At 43.0% G+C, this 12,287-nt stretch overlaps 2 protein-coding genes across 2 annotated transcripts; one reads left to right on the top strand and one right to left on the bottom strand.

Moving 5' to 3' along the window:
- Positions 1–302: 302 nt before the first annotated feature.
- Positions 303–6,079, bottom strand: LOC108706532 (coiled-coil domain-containing protein 96). Its single transcript, XM_018243030.2, has 2 exons — positions 5,826–6,079; positions 303–1,906 (listed from the first exon to the last, which is right to left on the bottom strand). Exons 1-2 carry the CDS (start codon positions 5,918–5,920, stop codon positions 454–456), a joined length of 1,548 nt encoding a protein of 515 aa, XP_018098519.1. The 5' UTR covers positions 5,921–6,079; the 3' UTR covers positions 303–453.
- Positions 6,080–6,186: 107 nt separating this feature from the next.
- On the top strand, positions 6,187–11,858 carry tada2b.S (transcriptional adaptor 2B S homeolog). Its single transcript, XM_018243031.2, has 2 exons — positions 6,187–6,456; positions 10,409–11,858. Exons 1-2 carry the CDS (start codon positions 6,187–6,189, stop codon positions 11,399–11,401), a joined length of 1,263 nt encoding a protein of 420 aa, XP_018098520.1. The 3' UTR covers positions 11,402–11,858.
- The last annotated feature ends 429 nt before the right edge of the window (positions 11,859–12,287 follow it).

Here is a 12,287-nt window from a genome sequence, read left to right as displayed (position 1 = left end):
AGATTTATTACACCTATACCGTAGAAACAGTTCTAATTCGATTATTCTCCATCTAAAGCCTGCCGAGTTCATGAAGAAGTCAGTGGTCCCTTGAACTATTTGAAGATGTTAATAGTAGTGATGAGTCAAGTTTTGCGCTTCGAAAATGACGCCAATGGGAGAAAAAAAATGCTGTGCATCAAAAAAAAAATATCACGCATCAGAGGAAAATGCAATTCAAATTTGATTCAAGTTTTCAGGTCGGGACTATTTGATGGAATTTTAGACGTTCGAATTTTTTCATAAATAACATAACATTCAAATTGGGAATAAAATCGAATTTATTGGAGTTTTAAAAAATTCACATTACTCTAAAATTTGATCTTTGATAAATAATCCCCATAATGTTAGTGTCGGTTACCATTTGAGAGTGGTTTCTTCTGGAAAACAACTTGAAGATTACAGAGACTGCCATCAGTTTTTCAGGGTAAGATTTCCTTCCTCTATTTTCTTCATTAACCCTTTACTGGACAGAGACAGCTCAGCATGGCGGCGCTTTAGGCTTTCCAGCTTCTGAGACATCACTTCTGTTGCATCTACTTTGTCTTCAAAGTCCTTTAATAGCAACTTGTTGTCTAACAGACCACTTTGTTGTTTAAGCTTTAAATTGTCTCTCCTTAGGCTGTCTCTCGCCTGTTTGGTTTTTGTCAGGATGTCCCTTTTATTAGCCAAAATGGCCTCTACCTCCATCAGTTGGTCTTTCTTTTCCTGATTCTCTGCCTGCATAAACTGTAGTTTTTCTTTTACGTGAGTCAGAGTATGAACTGTGCTTGTGATTTTCTTTCGGAGCTTGAGCAGCTCTTCGTTCCTCTCTTCGATCTTCTCGTTGTAGGTCTGGTTTTCAATCTTCAGCTGCTCAAAGTCAATGAGGTGCAGCCCCTCGGCCAGCTCTTCTTTGGATCTCAGTGCAGATTGGAACTGATAGATCTGATTCTTCAGCTTGATATTTTCCAGGTGAACCTGTGTGACCTCCTTTTCCTTGCGGTCCTCTTTGCCCTGCAGCTGAGCCAGAGTTTCAATAAAGGCAGATGATACATGCTTTCCAGCTCCAGATTTCTTATATGCAAGGACAGCTATACTTTTCTTATGCTCTTGAAAAGAGGTCCACTCCTTGTCCACCCGACTTACTACCTCCAGACATTGTGCGCTGAGTTCTTCGATTTGCTGCTGATGCATTGCTGCATCCTCCACGTTCTTCTTCTTCATGTCCTCCAGAGACGTCAGATACTTGAGGTATCGTTGCTCCTGGTCTGAGGTACGTTTTTCAGTCTCTGGCCGTAGGTCTTCTCCTTTCTTGCGTCTAAAATATTCATATAGTTTGTTCTGGAGTTGCGCATTGTGCTGCTGGACCTTATCCCGTTCTTGAATTAGGGCTTGGTATTGCTGAATCAGTTCTTCTCTTCTTTCTTTATCGTCAGTATCTTCCTCTTCTTCCTCCAGGACTTCCACCTCATTTGTACGTTCTTGGTCTTCTGCTTCTACTTCTAACTCCTCTTCTTCTGCAGTGGCCTTTGGTTCCAGAGAAGGCTCTGTGGTATCATTCCACTGCTTTGCTGATTCTAACTCTGATGTGTCAATTACTTCTTCACCAGGCACTACCACTTGCTCCATCTCTACCCCAGTTACCTCCTCTTCCTCCCTCTCAGTGGTATCTTCCTTACTATGGACTGAGGATCTGCTACCAGCTCCGTCGCGATGCATCTCCAACATGCTACCTTCTGCCAGCAAGTCGGCCATCTCCGAGGTGCCTTCTTCTTCACTGTGTGGTAACTCTGCTTCCTCTTTAATGCCAGCACTCCTTCCATAATCCACTCCAGTCTCTGACTCGTTTCCATCTTCCTTCTCTTCAGCTGGCCCGTTGCCTCCACTGAGTATTAAAAAGAAAAATATACACAAGAGGGTTAATCAAGTGGTTTGAGGATTGTTAAATGTATTTTTAAAGGCCACAGCTAGGAAGCCATCTGCACAATGCTTTGCAGAAGTTGTTCCAACATTCAATTCGGTCACTTATCCTCTTCCCTCTATTACCATGATAAGAATAAATTTCATCAGGAGGTAGTTTATCTATCTGTACTTTTATGGACTGTGGTAGGAAAAAGAACTGTAAATGGTATAAGTTATGTTAATGTGGTTTGCATATATAAACAGCCACTTAATTTTTTTTTTTTAATTTTTCCTTAAAAGACTGTCACTTATTTGCCAATATACATTTTGTGTTTTCGCTTCAGGTTAAAATAAAGCATTTGGTTCCTGCGAATATTAGGCAACAGCTCCCCCTGGCTGGCATGGTACACTCATTACACCCAGATTTGTAATACTTATGTTGTTGAGTAGAAATCATTACTACAGACCTTTGCTTAATTCTGATCCATGTCAGTTAGAAATTTTATTTCATAGAACTCTAAAGATCTTTGGCAGACAGCTACAGCTTTGACCCAACTGAACTAACCGATGAGTCCAATATATAGGGCAGTGCTCTTCAGACTTATTCTCCTCAAGCCCCTCCCCCCCTTTGGGGCCCAACAATAGGCCAGGGTCCCCCTTAGCCCATAAACAGGTTGGGATTCCAGTAGAATCCATTATAGAAAAGGGCATTCCACCCACATATGTTCCTAGGGTACCCCACACCAAAGATCTGAATCACCCAGGAAACCATTGATCTAAGATACTGTCAGCTTGAAATGCTGGAGGCGACGGTTTACCAATGCAAACCAGAGGCGGTAAACTTTTACAAACAAAGCACTAGATAGCACAAGTGCAGTTGCCCATGGCAAGTTAGTCTACTAACAAGCAGAAACTAAAAAGTGAATATCTGACTAGTAAGTAGGAGTATTAGTGACGTGGAAAGAATAACCAGCACTGCGTTTTAAATTTCTAATGTTCAGATCACTGGACTCAGGGCCACCATTAGAAGTCACATGACCCTGTACATTTATTAACCCACTGGTCACCTGGGCCCCTGAAAGGAGCTCCAACAAGTACAACAGGGCACCCCCAAAAAAGTCTGAACCAGCCATGCACCATGGGCCCCTGACTGCAGTACCCCCTGTACCCCCCAATGGTGGCCCTGACTGGAGCTTATTGCTGCCCTCCTAGTGCTGGGTTATATGTTATACTGTCCAGAACACTGTCTGCCTGCGCTGTCCATGTTTGCAGGGGTGTCTTCTGTAACCTGAAACTAACTGGTCGCACGTGAAATTCACCACATTAAGTGTGTGGGGTAGGGAAATGCTATTACAGGTATGGGACCTGTTATCCAGAATGCTGGGGCATTCTGGATACCGGATCTTTTCAAAATTTGGATCTTCATACTTAAAAGTGGACCTGTCACCCAGACACAAATCTGTATAAGAAAAGTCCTTTTCAAATTAAACCTGAATTCTATTTTTTATTAAAGCATTCATAGCTGTTGTAAGCTCATTTAAAAATCTCAGCTGTCAATCAAATACTGTCTGCCCCTCCTCTATGCCTCAGGTATAGAGGCGGGGCAGACAATCACTTTCTATTCAGCACTTCCCCAACCCGCACCCGATCCTAACCCGCCCTCCCTTAGCCCATGCCCGCCCACATCCGACTTCTGGGTTGCTTCTATAGAAGGGGCGGGGCAAGCAGGCGCATCGTCTCTAAAAGACTAACCCGGAAGTCGGAAGCCGGCATTTGACGGTAGCGGAAGGGGAGAGCAGGAGAAGAGCTTAACCCGCACCCACGAGGAAGAGTGCGAGGTCAGCCCGACCCACGGGTCCCGCGGGTATCGGCCCGGCCAGCACATCACTACTTACTAGATGTCACTGCTCTCCCCACATTCACCCATTCTCTTCACCATTTGTGTAGCCAGGACAAGGGGATGGACATCGGGACCCCCATTCTGGTGCACAAACAAGATTCTGAGATGATGCAAGACTTGTCTTAATAAAAAAATGGCTCCTGCCTGCTTGCTATAATTATGAATTCCAAGACTGAAGGAAACAAGATTCAAATAATTTATATAGTGACATTAAAGTTCATTTTGCTTAACTAATGTGATAAAATAGGATTTTGAATAATTTTTAAAAGGGTCCCCTTTGAAAATCATGTAAACATTAAATAAAGCCAATAGGCTGGTTTTGCTTCCAATAAGGATGATTTATATCTTAGTTGGGATCAAGTACAATGTAATGTTTTATTATTACACAGGAATAGGAAATCATTTTTAATATTTGGATAAAATGGAGTCCATGGGAATCGGCCTTTCTGTAAAAGACAAATATTCCTCTGAACATTACTATGGAACATGCTAGCGCCATACAGAAACAGCTGGAGGACTGCAGTCTGGACATACCTGATTTATGTATTGAAGATAACAAACGTCTGTTAAATATCATACATCTGAAATATTTGTACCAGGCATAGACTGGCAATCTGTGGGATCTGTCAAATGCCATATAGACAATAGTTAGTCAATAATTAGTGGGCTGGGGTTTTTACCTGAAATGTCAGGGCCTAATTTGAATGTCAGTACAGATCTGATTTATGCCAAGGCCATGCCCCTCATGCAGTAACGTAACTACTCCCCGCAGGGCCTGGGTGCAGCCGGGCTACCCCCACCCCCCTCTGTACATTTGCTTGTGTGCAAACTGCTGGTGGGCCCCGAGGGGGGGTGCGGGCCCTGGTACAGATGCACCCCCAGTAGTTCCACCACTGCCAGGCCCGGACTAGCAATCTATGGGTTCTGGCAAATGCCGGAGGAGCTGCTGTAAGATGCCATAGAAAGTCACTATTTATTGGGCTGCTGGGGGCTGTGTGGGCCTCTGTGTGTCTAAAATGGCAATGTCTCATTTTAATCCCAGTCCGGACATGGCCACTGCCCGCATGCTTAGTGATCTGGCTGCAAGTTTAGTCGCATCTTCTGCTGCCCCAGTAGTTACCCCACTCATAAGGGAATGTGTCAGGGGCCACGATTTGGGAGGGACCACGTTAAAAGAGAAGGAAAGGCTGAAACTAAGTGAGCTTTATCAGAAAGGTCTATATAAATACACCAGTAAACCCTCAAAGTAATGCTGCTCTGAGTCCTCTGTCAAAAAAAACTCTGAATTTCTATCCTTCTATTGTGTACTCATGGGCTTCTGTATCAGACTTCCTGTTTTCAGCTTAAACCTCCAGGGTTTGGGCTTGAGCATGCTCAGTTTGCTCCTCTCCCCCTCCCTTCTCTGCTGTAATCTGAGCCCAGAGCTATGAGTGAGCAGGGAGAGACTCAGCCAGGAAGTGATGTCACGCCAAGCTAATATGGCAGCTGCTATCCTAAACAATCAGAGAGTTTCTAGAGTTGATACTCAGGTATGGTAAAGCATTCTGCAGAATAAATATAGTGTTATAACTTGCACTGTTGTGTATAATCTATTGGCAATAAACTGTTTCGGTAGCTTTCCTTCTCCTTTAAATACGCGGCCTGGGCAATAATCCATGGCAAGTAAACAAAATGTTTTCATTGTTTTTTTAGATTGTAAGCTCTTCGCCTCTTGTATCAGTCATTGTTGGCTTTGTAATTCTGTAAATTCAGTGTACAGACACATTTATTGTGTAAATACAGAATAATAATAATAATAATAATAATAACTGGCTGAAGAAGGCTGGTTTGTTGCTATGGGTTACCACCCAGGGGCCTATTTTGCAAGTATATTGCAGAAATACTATTGTATAGTCTCAGTGTATCACAGATATACAAGCAGCAGCTGCTGCAGAACTGCACCTCTCTCGGCTCTCAGGGGGCTCCTAAGAGTATTAATGGTCTTTCAGTGGTTTTGACTCACCTCAGGTCTCTTCCTCCAATAACTACATCTCCTTCTTGCTGCTCAGACTCGGGTATTAGAGCAGGTTCGCTACTAGCGCTGGTTTCAAGCTCCATGCCCGCCTGTCACCTAAAAGCTGTAGAAGTTACTACTGGTTGCCAAGGCGACGGCGTGTAGAGGCGGTACTCATGAAACCACATTGACAAGCTTTCGCCAATAGCGCCTCGGTATTATTGGTTTTCGAAGACTGACACCAAGGTCGGAGGCTCTCAGCCAATGGGCTCCGACGTCAACCCTACTCAGCGGGGCGCATGCGCTTTGGAAAGGAGGGAAACGATGGGCGGGGCGTAGCTTGCAGAGAGTCCCCCAACAACAGCTCAATATGGCGGACCTGAGCAAGAAGTACTGCGTATATTGCTTAGCCGATGTGACCAGCCTGCGCCTCCGTTGCACGGAATGTCAGGACATCGAGCTGTGCACAGACTGCTTCTCGGCGGGGGCAGAGATCGGCAATCACCGGCGGTGGCACGGCTACCAATTAGTAGACGGCGGCAGATTCACCCTATGGGGGCCCGAAGCCGAGGGAGGCTGGACCAGCAGGGAAGAGCAGCTGCTGCTCGATGCAATCGAACAATTTGGCTTTGGAAACTGGGTGAGCAGAATCAATGGGCCCGTAAGGGAGAGCAGATGCTACTCGATGTCATCCAATCTGCTATTAGGCCTGCCCTAGGACTACAGCAAAGTTTACTGGGAGAGGTCTCTATATATAAACAACTGCTGCTGCTTATTGACACCAAAGTAGCAGCTAATGAACTGCAGGGCTGGATTCTGCTACACTCTTTATTGAGGAAAAGTGTGAGACTGCTTTCAAGTGTTATTTTCTTTCATTACAAACACTTTTTTGTGGAGTTTACATCCACTTAAAGCTCCAGCAGTCAAATCCATTGGTAAGAGAAGGCCCTGACAGGAGGGGTGTCTCAGCCATTCAAGCACAGGATACACAGTAGATAACAGATAAGTACTACTATAGTTTATATAAACAAGCTGCTGTGTAGCCATGGGGGCAGCCATTCAAGCACAGGATACACAGTAGATAACAGATAAGTACTACTATAGTTTATATAAACAAGCTGCTGTGTAGCCATGGGGGCAGCCATTCAAGCACAGGATACACAGTAGATAACAGATAAGTACTACTATAGTTTATATAAACAAGCTGCTGTGTAGCCATGGGGGCAGCCATTCAAGCACAGGATACACAGTAGATAACAGATAAGTACTACTATAGTTTATATAAACAAGCTGCTGTGTAGCCATGGGGCAGCCATTCAAGCACAGGGTACACAGTAGATAACAAATAAGTTCTTAAGAATCCCATTATATACTACAGAGCTCATCTGTTATCAGCTGTGTATCATGTGCCTTTTCTCCTTTTCCAGCTTTGAATGGCTGCCCCCATGGCTACACAGCAGCTTGTTTATATAAACTATAGTAGTATTTATTTGTTATCTACTGTGTATCCTGTGCTTAAATGGCTGCCCCCATGGCTACACAGCAGCTTGTTAATATAAACTATAGTAGTATTTATTTGTTATCTACTGTGTATCCTGTGCTTGAATGGCTGCCCCCATGGTCACACAGCAGCTTGTTTATATAAACTACAATAGTACTTATCTGTTATCTACTGTGTATCCTGTGCTTGAATGGCTGCCCCCATGGCTACACAGCAGCTTGTTTATATAAACTATAGTAGTACTTATCGGTAATCTACTGTGTATCCTGTGCTTGAATGGCTGCCCCCATGGCTACACAGCAGCTTGTTTATATAAACTATAGTAGTACTTATTTGTTATCTACTGTGTATCCTGTGCTTGAATGGCTGCCCCCGTGGCTACACAGCAGCTTGTTTATATAAACTATAGTAGTACTTATCTGTTATCTACTGTGTATCCTGTGCTTGAATGGCTGCCCCCATGGCTACACAGCAGCTTGTTTATATAAACTATAGTAGTAATTATCTGTTATCTACTGTGTATCCTGTGCTTGAATGGCTGCCCCCATGGCTACACAGCAGCTTGTTTATATAAACTATAGTAGAACTTATCTGTTATCTACTGTGTATCCTGTGCTTGAATGGCTGCCCCCATGGCTACACAGCAGCTTGTTTATATAAACTATAGTAGAACTTATCTGTTATCTACTGTGTATCCTGTGCTTGAATGGCTGCCCCCATGGCTACACAGCAGCTTGTTTATATAAACTATAGTAGAGTTTGTGAAGCAAACACACCCATTTTACCAGTGCAGCACAACAGTACATTATATTTTCATTACTTTAAAAGACTTGTTTTTTTGGTGTTACTCTTTCATTAAAGGGGACCCGTCACCCAAACAAAATTATTCCAAATCCTATTTTATCATGTTAGTCAAGCAAAATGAACTTTACTTACACTGTATAAATTATTTGAATATTGTTTCCATCAGTCTGGGTACTCATAATTATAGTAACCAGGAAGGAGCCATTTTGTGGACACTGTTATTAAGGCAAGCCTTGTATCATCTCAGAATCTTGTTTGTGCACCAGGGGACAGGGACCCAATGTCCATTCCCATGCACTGGTTACACAATTAAATTGTTAAGAGAACTGGGGGAATGTGGAGAGAGCAGTGACATCTAGGAAGTGCTGAATGGAAAGTGAAAGTAATTGTTTGCCCCACCTCTATGCCTAGGCATAGAGGCGGGGTACGCAATATTTGATTAACAGCTGATATTTTTAAATGAGTTTACAACAGCTATGAATACTTTAATAAAAAAAAGAAATTGGCTTTCATGTTTAATTTAAAAAGGACTTTTATTATACAGATTTTTATGTCTGGGTGACGGGTCCACTTTAACTACTTGAAACTTAGGGTTTTGAGGCACAACTACATTGTTCCAAATCCAGTATGTATGAAACAGTGTCAATGTTACCTTCTCTTGAATGCCTTCCTGGAATTAAAGCAACAGACTGGGATTATTCAACTCTCAGCAGATATGTGGCCTAGCCCAAGAGTTTTGCAGAGAGCTGGAAACTAAAAATAATCATGCAGAGGCTCATGTGCTTTCATCAAGGATACCAGCTCCAATCCTTTGTGCTATATCACCTTTACTCCATGTTCATTTACATAACCATGAATTATGTCATTGCTGAAATATGACTGGATTTACAAACTCCCCTTGGCTTAATGGGTTATTTTGCTTTGTTTTGGAAAATGTGGTTTCTTGAAAGAAAATAAAAGTTGTCTATTGTCAATGGACAGGGTCTGCTACTAAACGTCACAGTTGGACGTGAATGCTAAACCATAATCTGTATTTGGTCACATGTCTGAACGTTGGTGTACGTTAAAGGTAATGTCCACCTTTAGCAAAGTCATTCCAGTATCACAATTAAACATATTAATATGATTAATCATATTGGCAGCCAATACAGAATCTGGATAACTGATCTTTCCCTAATTTGGATCTCCATACCTTAAGTCTACTAGAAAATCATGTAACCAATAAATAAACCCAATAGGCTGGTTTTGCTCCAATAAGGATTAATTATATTTTAAGGTGACCATACACAGGCAGATTAAAGCTGCTGATCGAGTCCTGCAGCCGGGTCGGGTACCCGCAAAAAAGGGGGCACCCTGCGGAATTAGGGGAGGATATTGAAGTGCGAGTAAACCCGTGGGTCGGTTTGCGGGTCTCATCTAAATGTCTTATCTTATATTGTCTATATTTTACTCCTTTTAAAGTTTTACGAAACTTGTTTCTGTGCCCGCCCACTTTTGATGATGTCACTTCCAGTTTGTAGCACAGTCACTTCCTGTTTAATGGTGGTCGGGTTGTGGATAAGTCGGTTGCGGTTCCGGGTAGCAGATCAAAGTTGCTAAATATGCGGGTCGGGTCTGGGTCTTAGAAATTGGTTCCGTGCAGGACTCTAGCTGCCGATGTCAGTCCTTTAGGACGATTTGGCTGCTTATCTGCATGTGTATGGGTTCTCCCGATCTGTATCAGGCCAAAAATCACACAAATATCGATTGGTCAAGTTTGATTTTTTTCTGCGATCCAGGACTGAAACGGCTAGTTGATGCGGTCCTGCGACCCGTTGGCACCCATTCGCAGCATTGTAATGTGATGGCTCGGCCCCAGGGCCAAACGTTTGGATTCACCCAATATCGCCCAGCCGTTAGTGGGCATATCGGGTTAAGATCTGCTCGTTTGGCAGTGTATGATAGTGTATGGCCACCTTTAGTTTGGATACAAATCAAGATACTGTTTTCTTATTACAGAGAAAAATGAAGTAATTTTTAAATATTTGGATAAAATGGAGTCTACGAGAGATGGTCTTTCCGTGATTTAGAACCTTCTGGATACCGGGTTTCCGGATAACGGATCCCATACCTGTAGTATTCATTTTATACAAATGAGCAGTGGATAAGTTCAGTGAAGACAGGCCCTTTATACAGGCCAACTCACCTAATAGAAGAATGACAATCCACCCCCTGCTTCCTCATTGTATGATAATTTTAATGTTTGGCTTTTGAATTTTTTTGTCAATTTTTACCTTTTTCTTGTCAGGAGGATATGGCTGCACACGTGGGAGCTTCCAGAACACCAACAGAAGTAATGGAACACTACGTCACCATGTATATTCACGGCAACCTAGGGAAAGCATGTATTCCAGACAGTATCCCCAACAGAGTAACTGATCACACATGTCCCACAGGAGGTCCACTGTCCCCGAGCCTCACCGCCCCACAGACTCCTTTAGACTTAACAGTTGCAGATCAGCAGCAGTTGGGGTACATGCCACTCCGAGATGACTATGAAATTGAATACGACCAGGATGCAGAAACTCTAATTAGTGGGTTGTCTGTAAATTATGATGATGACGATGTTGAAGTAGAACTAAAAGAAGCCTACGTGGATATGTATGTAAGGAAACTCAAAGAAAGGCAACGGAGGAAAAGCATAGCAAGGGATTACAATCTTGTGCCTGCCTTTTTGGGTAAAGATAAAAAGGACAAAGAGAAACCGGGCAAACGGAAAATTTCCAAAGAGGAGAAAGAGCTCCGATTAAAACTGAGGCCGTTGTATCAGTTCATGTCAAACAAGGAAATCGAGGACTTTTTCGAGAACACGCACAAAGAGCGGATGCTTAGGGCTAAGATCCGGGAACTGCAGAGGTACCGCCGCAATGGCATCACCAAGATGGAGGAATCTGCTGAGTATGAAGCTGCCAGACATAAACGGGAGAAGAGGAAAGAAAATAAGAACATTGCAAACAACAAGAGAGGTAGAGAAGATGGCAAGGAGAGTGAATTTGCTGCCATTGAAAACCTTGCTGGGTTTGAACTGTTGTCTGACAGGGAGAAGGTGCTGTGCAGCTCCCTCAATTTGAGCCCCACTCGCTATCTGACTGTAAAAACCATCTTTATTAAGGACCACCTACAGAAACGGCAAGGGATCCCTTCTAAAAGCCGCCTCCCCAGCTATCTGGATAAAGTATTAAAGAAAAGGATTTTAAATTTCCTAACAGAGAGTGGCTGGATAGCTAGAGATGCATCCTGACAGGTTCTTCTTTGAAAGACTTCAAGGCACAGAGAGTCCTGTTTATATGTCCTCCTATTAACCCTTCATGCTACAGTGATAAGTGGCCATTGGGTTTCTCATCACAGCAGTGTGATGAGGGGAAACACTTGGTGTTATGTTTTATACATCCATTCACACTGTGCTCCAATCACATGTACTTCAAGTACAACACAAGGAGTTACGTGGCTGTTTGCAATTTAGGTCTAACACAGGTTCAGTGGCTGGAAAGGAATTGCTCCCAAAACGTTTCCCTAAGGGAATAGCTGCTGTGCAGTACATTAGAAAGGGTGATTGATATCCATATATTTGTATCTTGTCTATATTGGAGAACATGGGGATAACGTATCCCAGGTGGGCAAATCAGCTTTTTGATCTGTTACCATGCCGATGGACAGAAATAAGTGTACATTTTTGATTAAACTGTTTGCAGATTCTATTTTTCTGCTGGAAATGCCTGTGCCTTCCCCCCCCCCCTACATTCTGCAACCAATGTTGTACCAAGATGGAGTGTAGTCGGCTGCAGGAGAGGCTCTGTCACTTTGTTAGCTGCCACTGCAGGGGCCACACACTTCCCATGTGTCTGAACATAAAGTTCAATATGGTTTCTTTGTCAGTATCAAGGGAATATACACTTTGTTCCTAAAGATCTTAATTTAATCCGATTCTTGTTTTCCAGACATGACCATCCCAAGCATGGAATCTCTGATAATTGGATTTGAGTAACCACTCCATCCAATCCATCTAAAATATCCTTAACAAACATTTTCATATGATAGGTTCATAAAGTGCACCAGTTTGGGGGAATAATTAATAAGTATGTTCATCAAACAGTCTTGGAAGCCAACAGTTTGCTGGATCTATAGTT

Source organism: Xenopus laevis, chromosome 1S (assembly GCF_017654675.1).
Source record: "Xenopus laevis strain J_2021 chromosome 1S, Xenopus_laevis_v10.1, whole genome shotgun sequence".
NCBI classification, from domain to species: Eukaryota; Metazoa; Chordata; class Amphibia; order Anura; family Pipidae; genus Xenopus; species Xenopus laevis.
The sequence above is the reverse complement of the archived record's forward strand: the minus strand, read 5'-3'. Positions and strand labels throughout refer to the sequence as shown.

Coding starts and splice junctions, on each gene's coding strand:
- LOC108706532 (XM_018243030.2), bottom strand. CDS start 5,920: ATGGAGCTTGAAACCAGCGCTAGTAGCGAACCTGCTCTAATACCCGAG. Junction 1,907..5,825: donor ATTGGAGGAAGAGACCTGAG/GTGAGTCAAAAC, acceptor TTTAATACTCAG/TGGAGGCAACGGGCCAGCTG.
- tada2b.S (XM_018243031.2), top strand. CDS start 6,187: ATGGCGGACCTGAGCAAGAAGTACTGCGTATATTGCTTAGCCGATGTG. Junction 6,457..10,408: donor AATTTGGCTTTGGAAACTGG/GTGAGCAGAATC, acceptor TTTTCTTGTCAG/GAGGATATGGCTGCACACGT.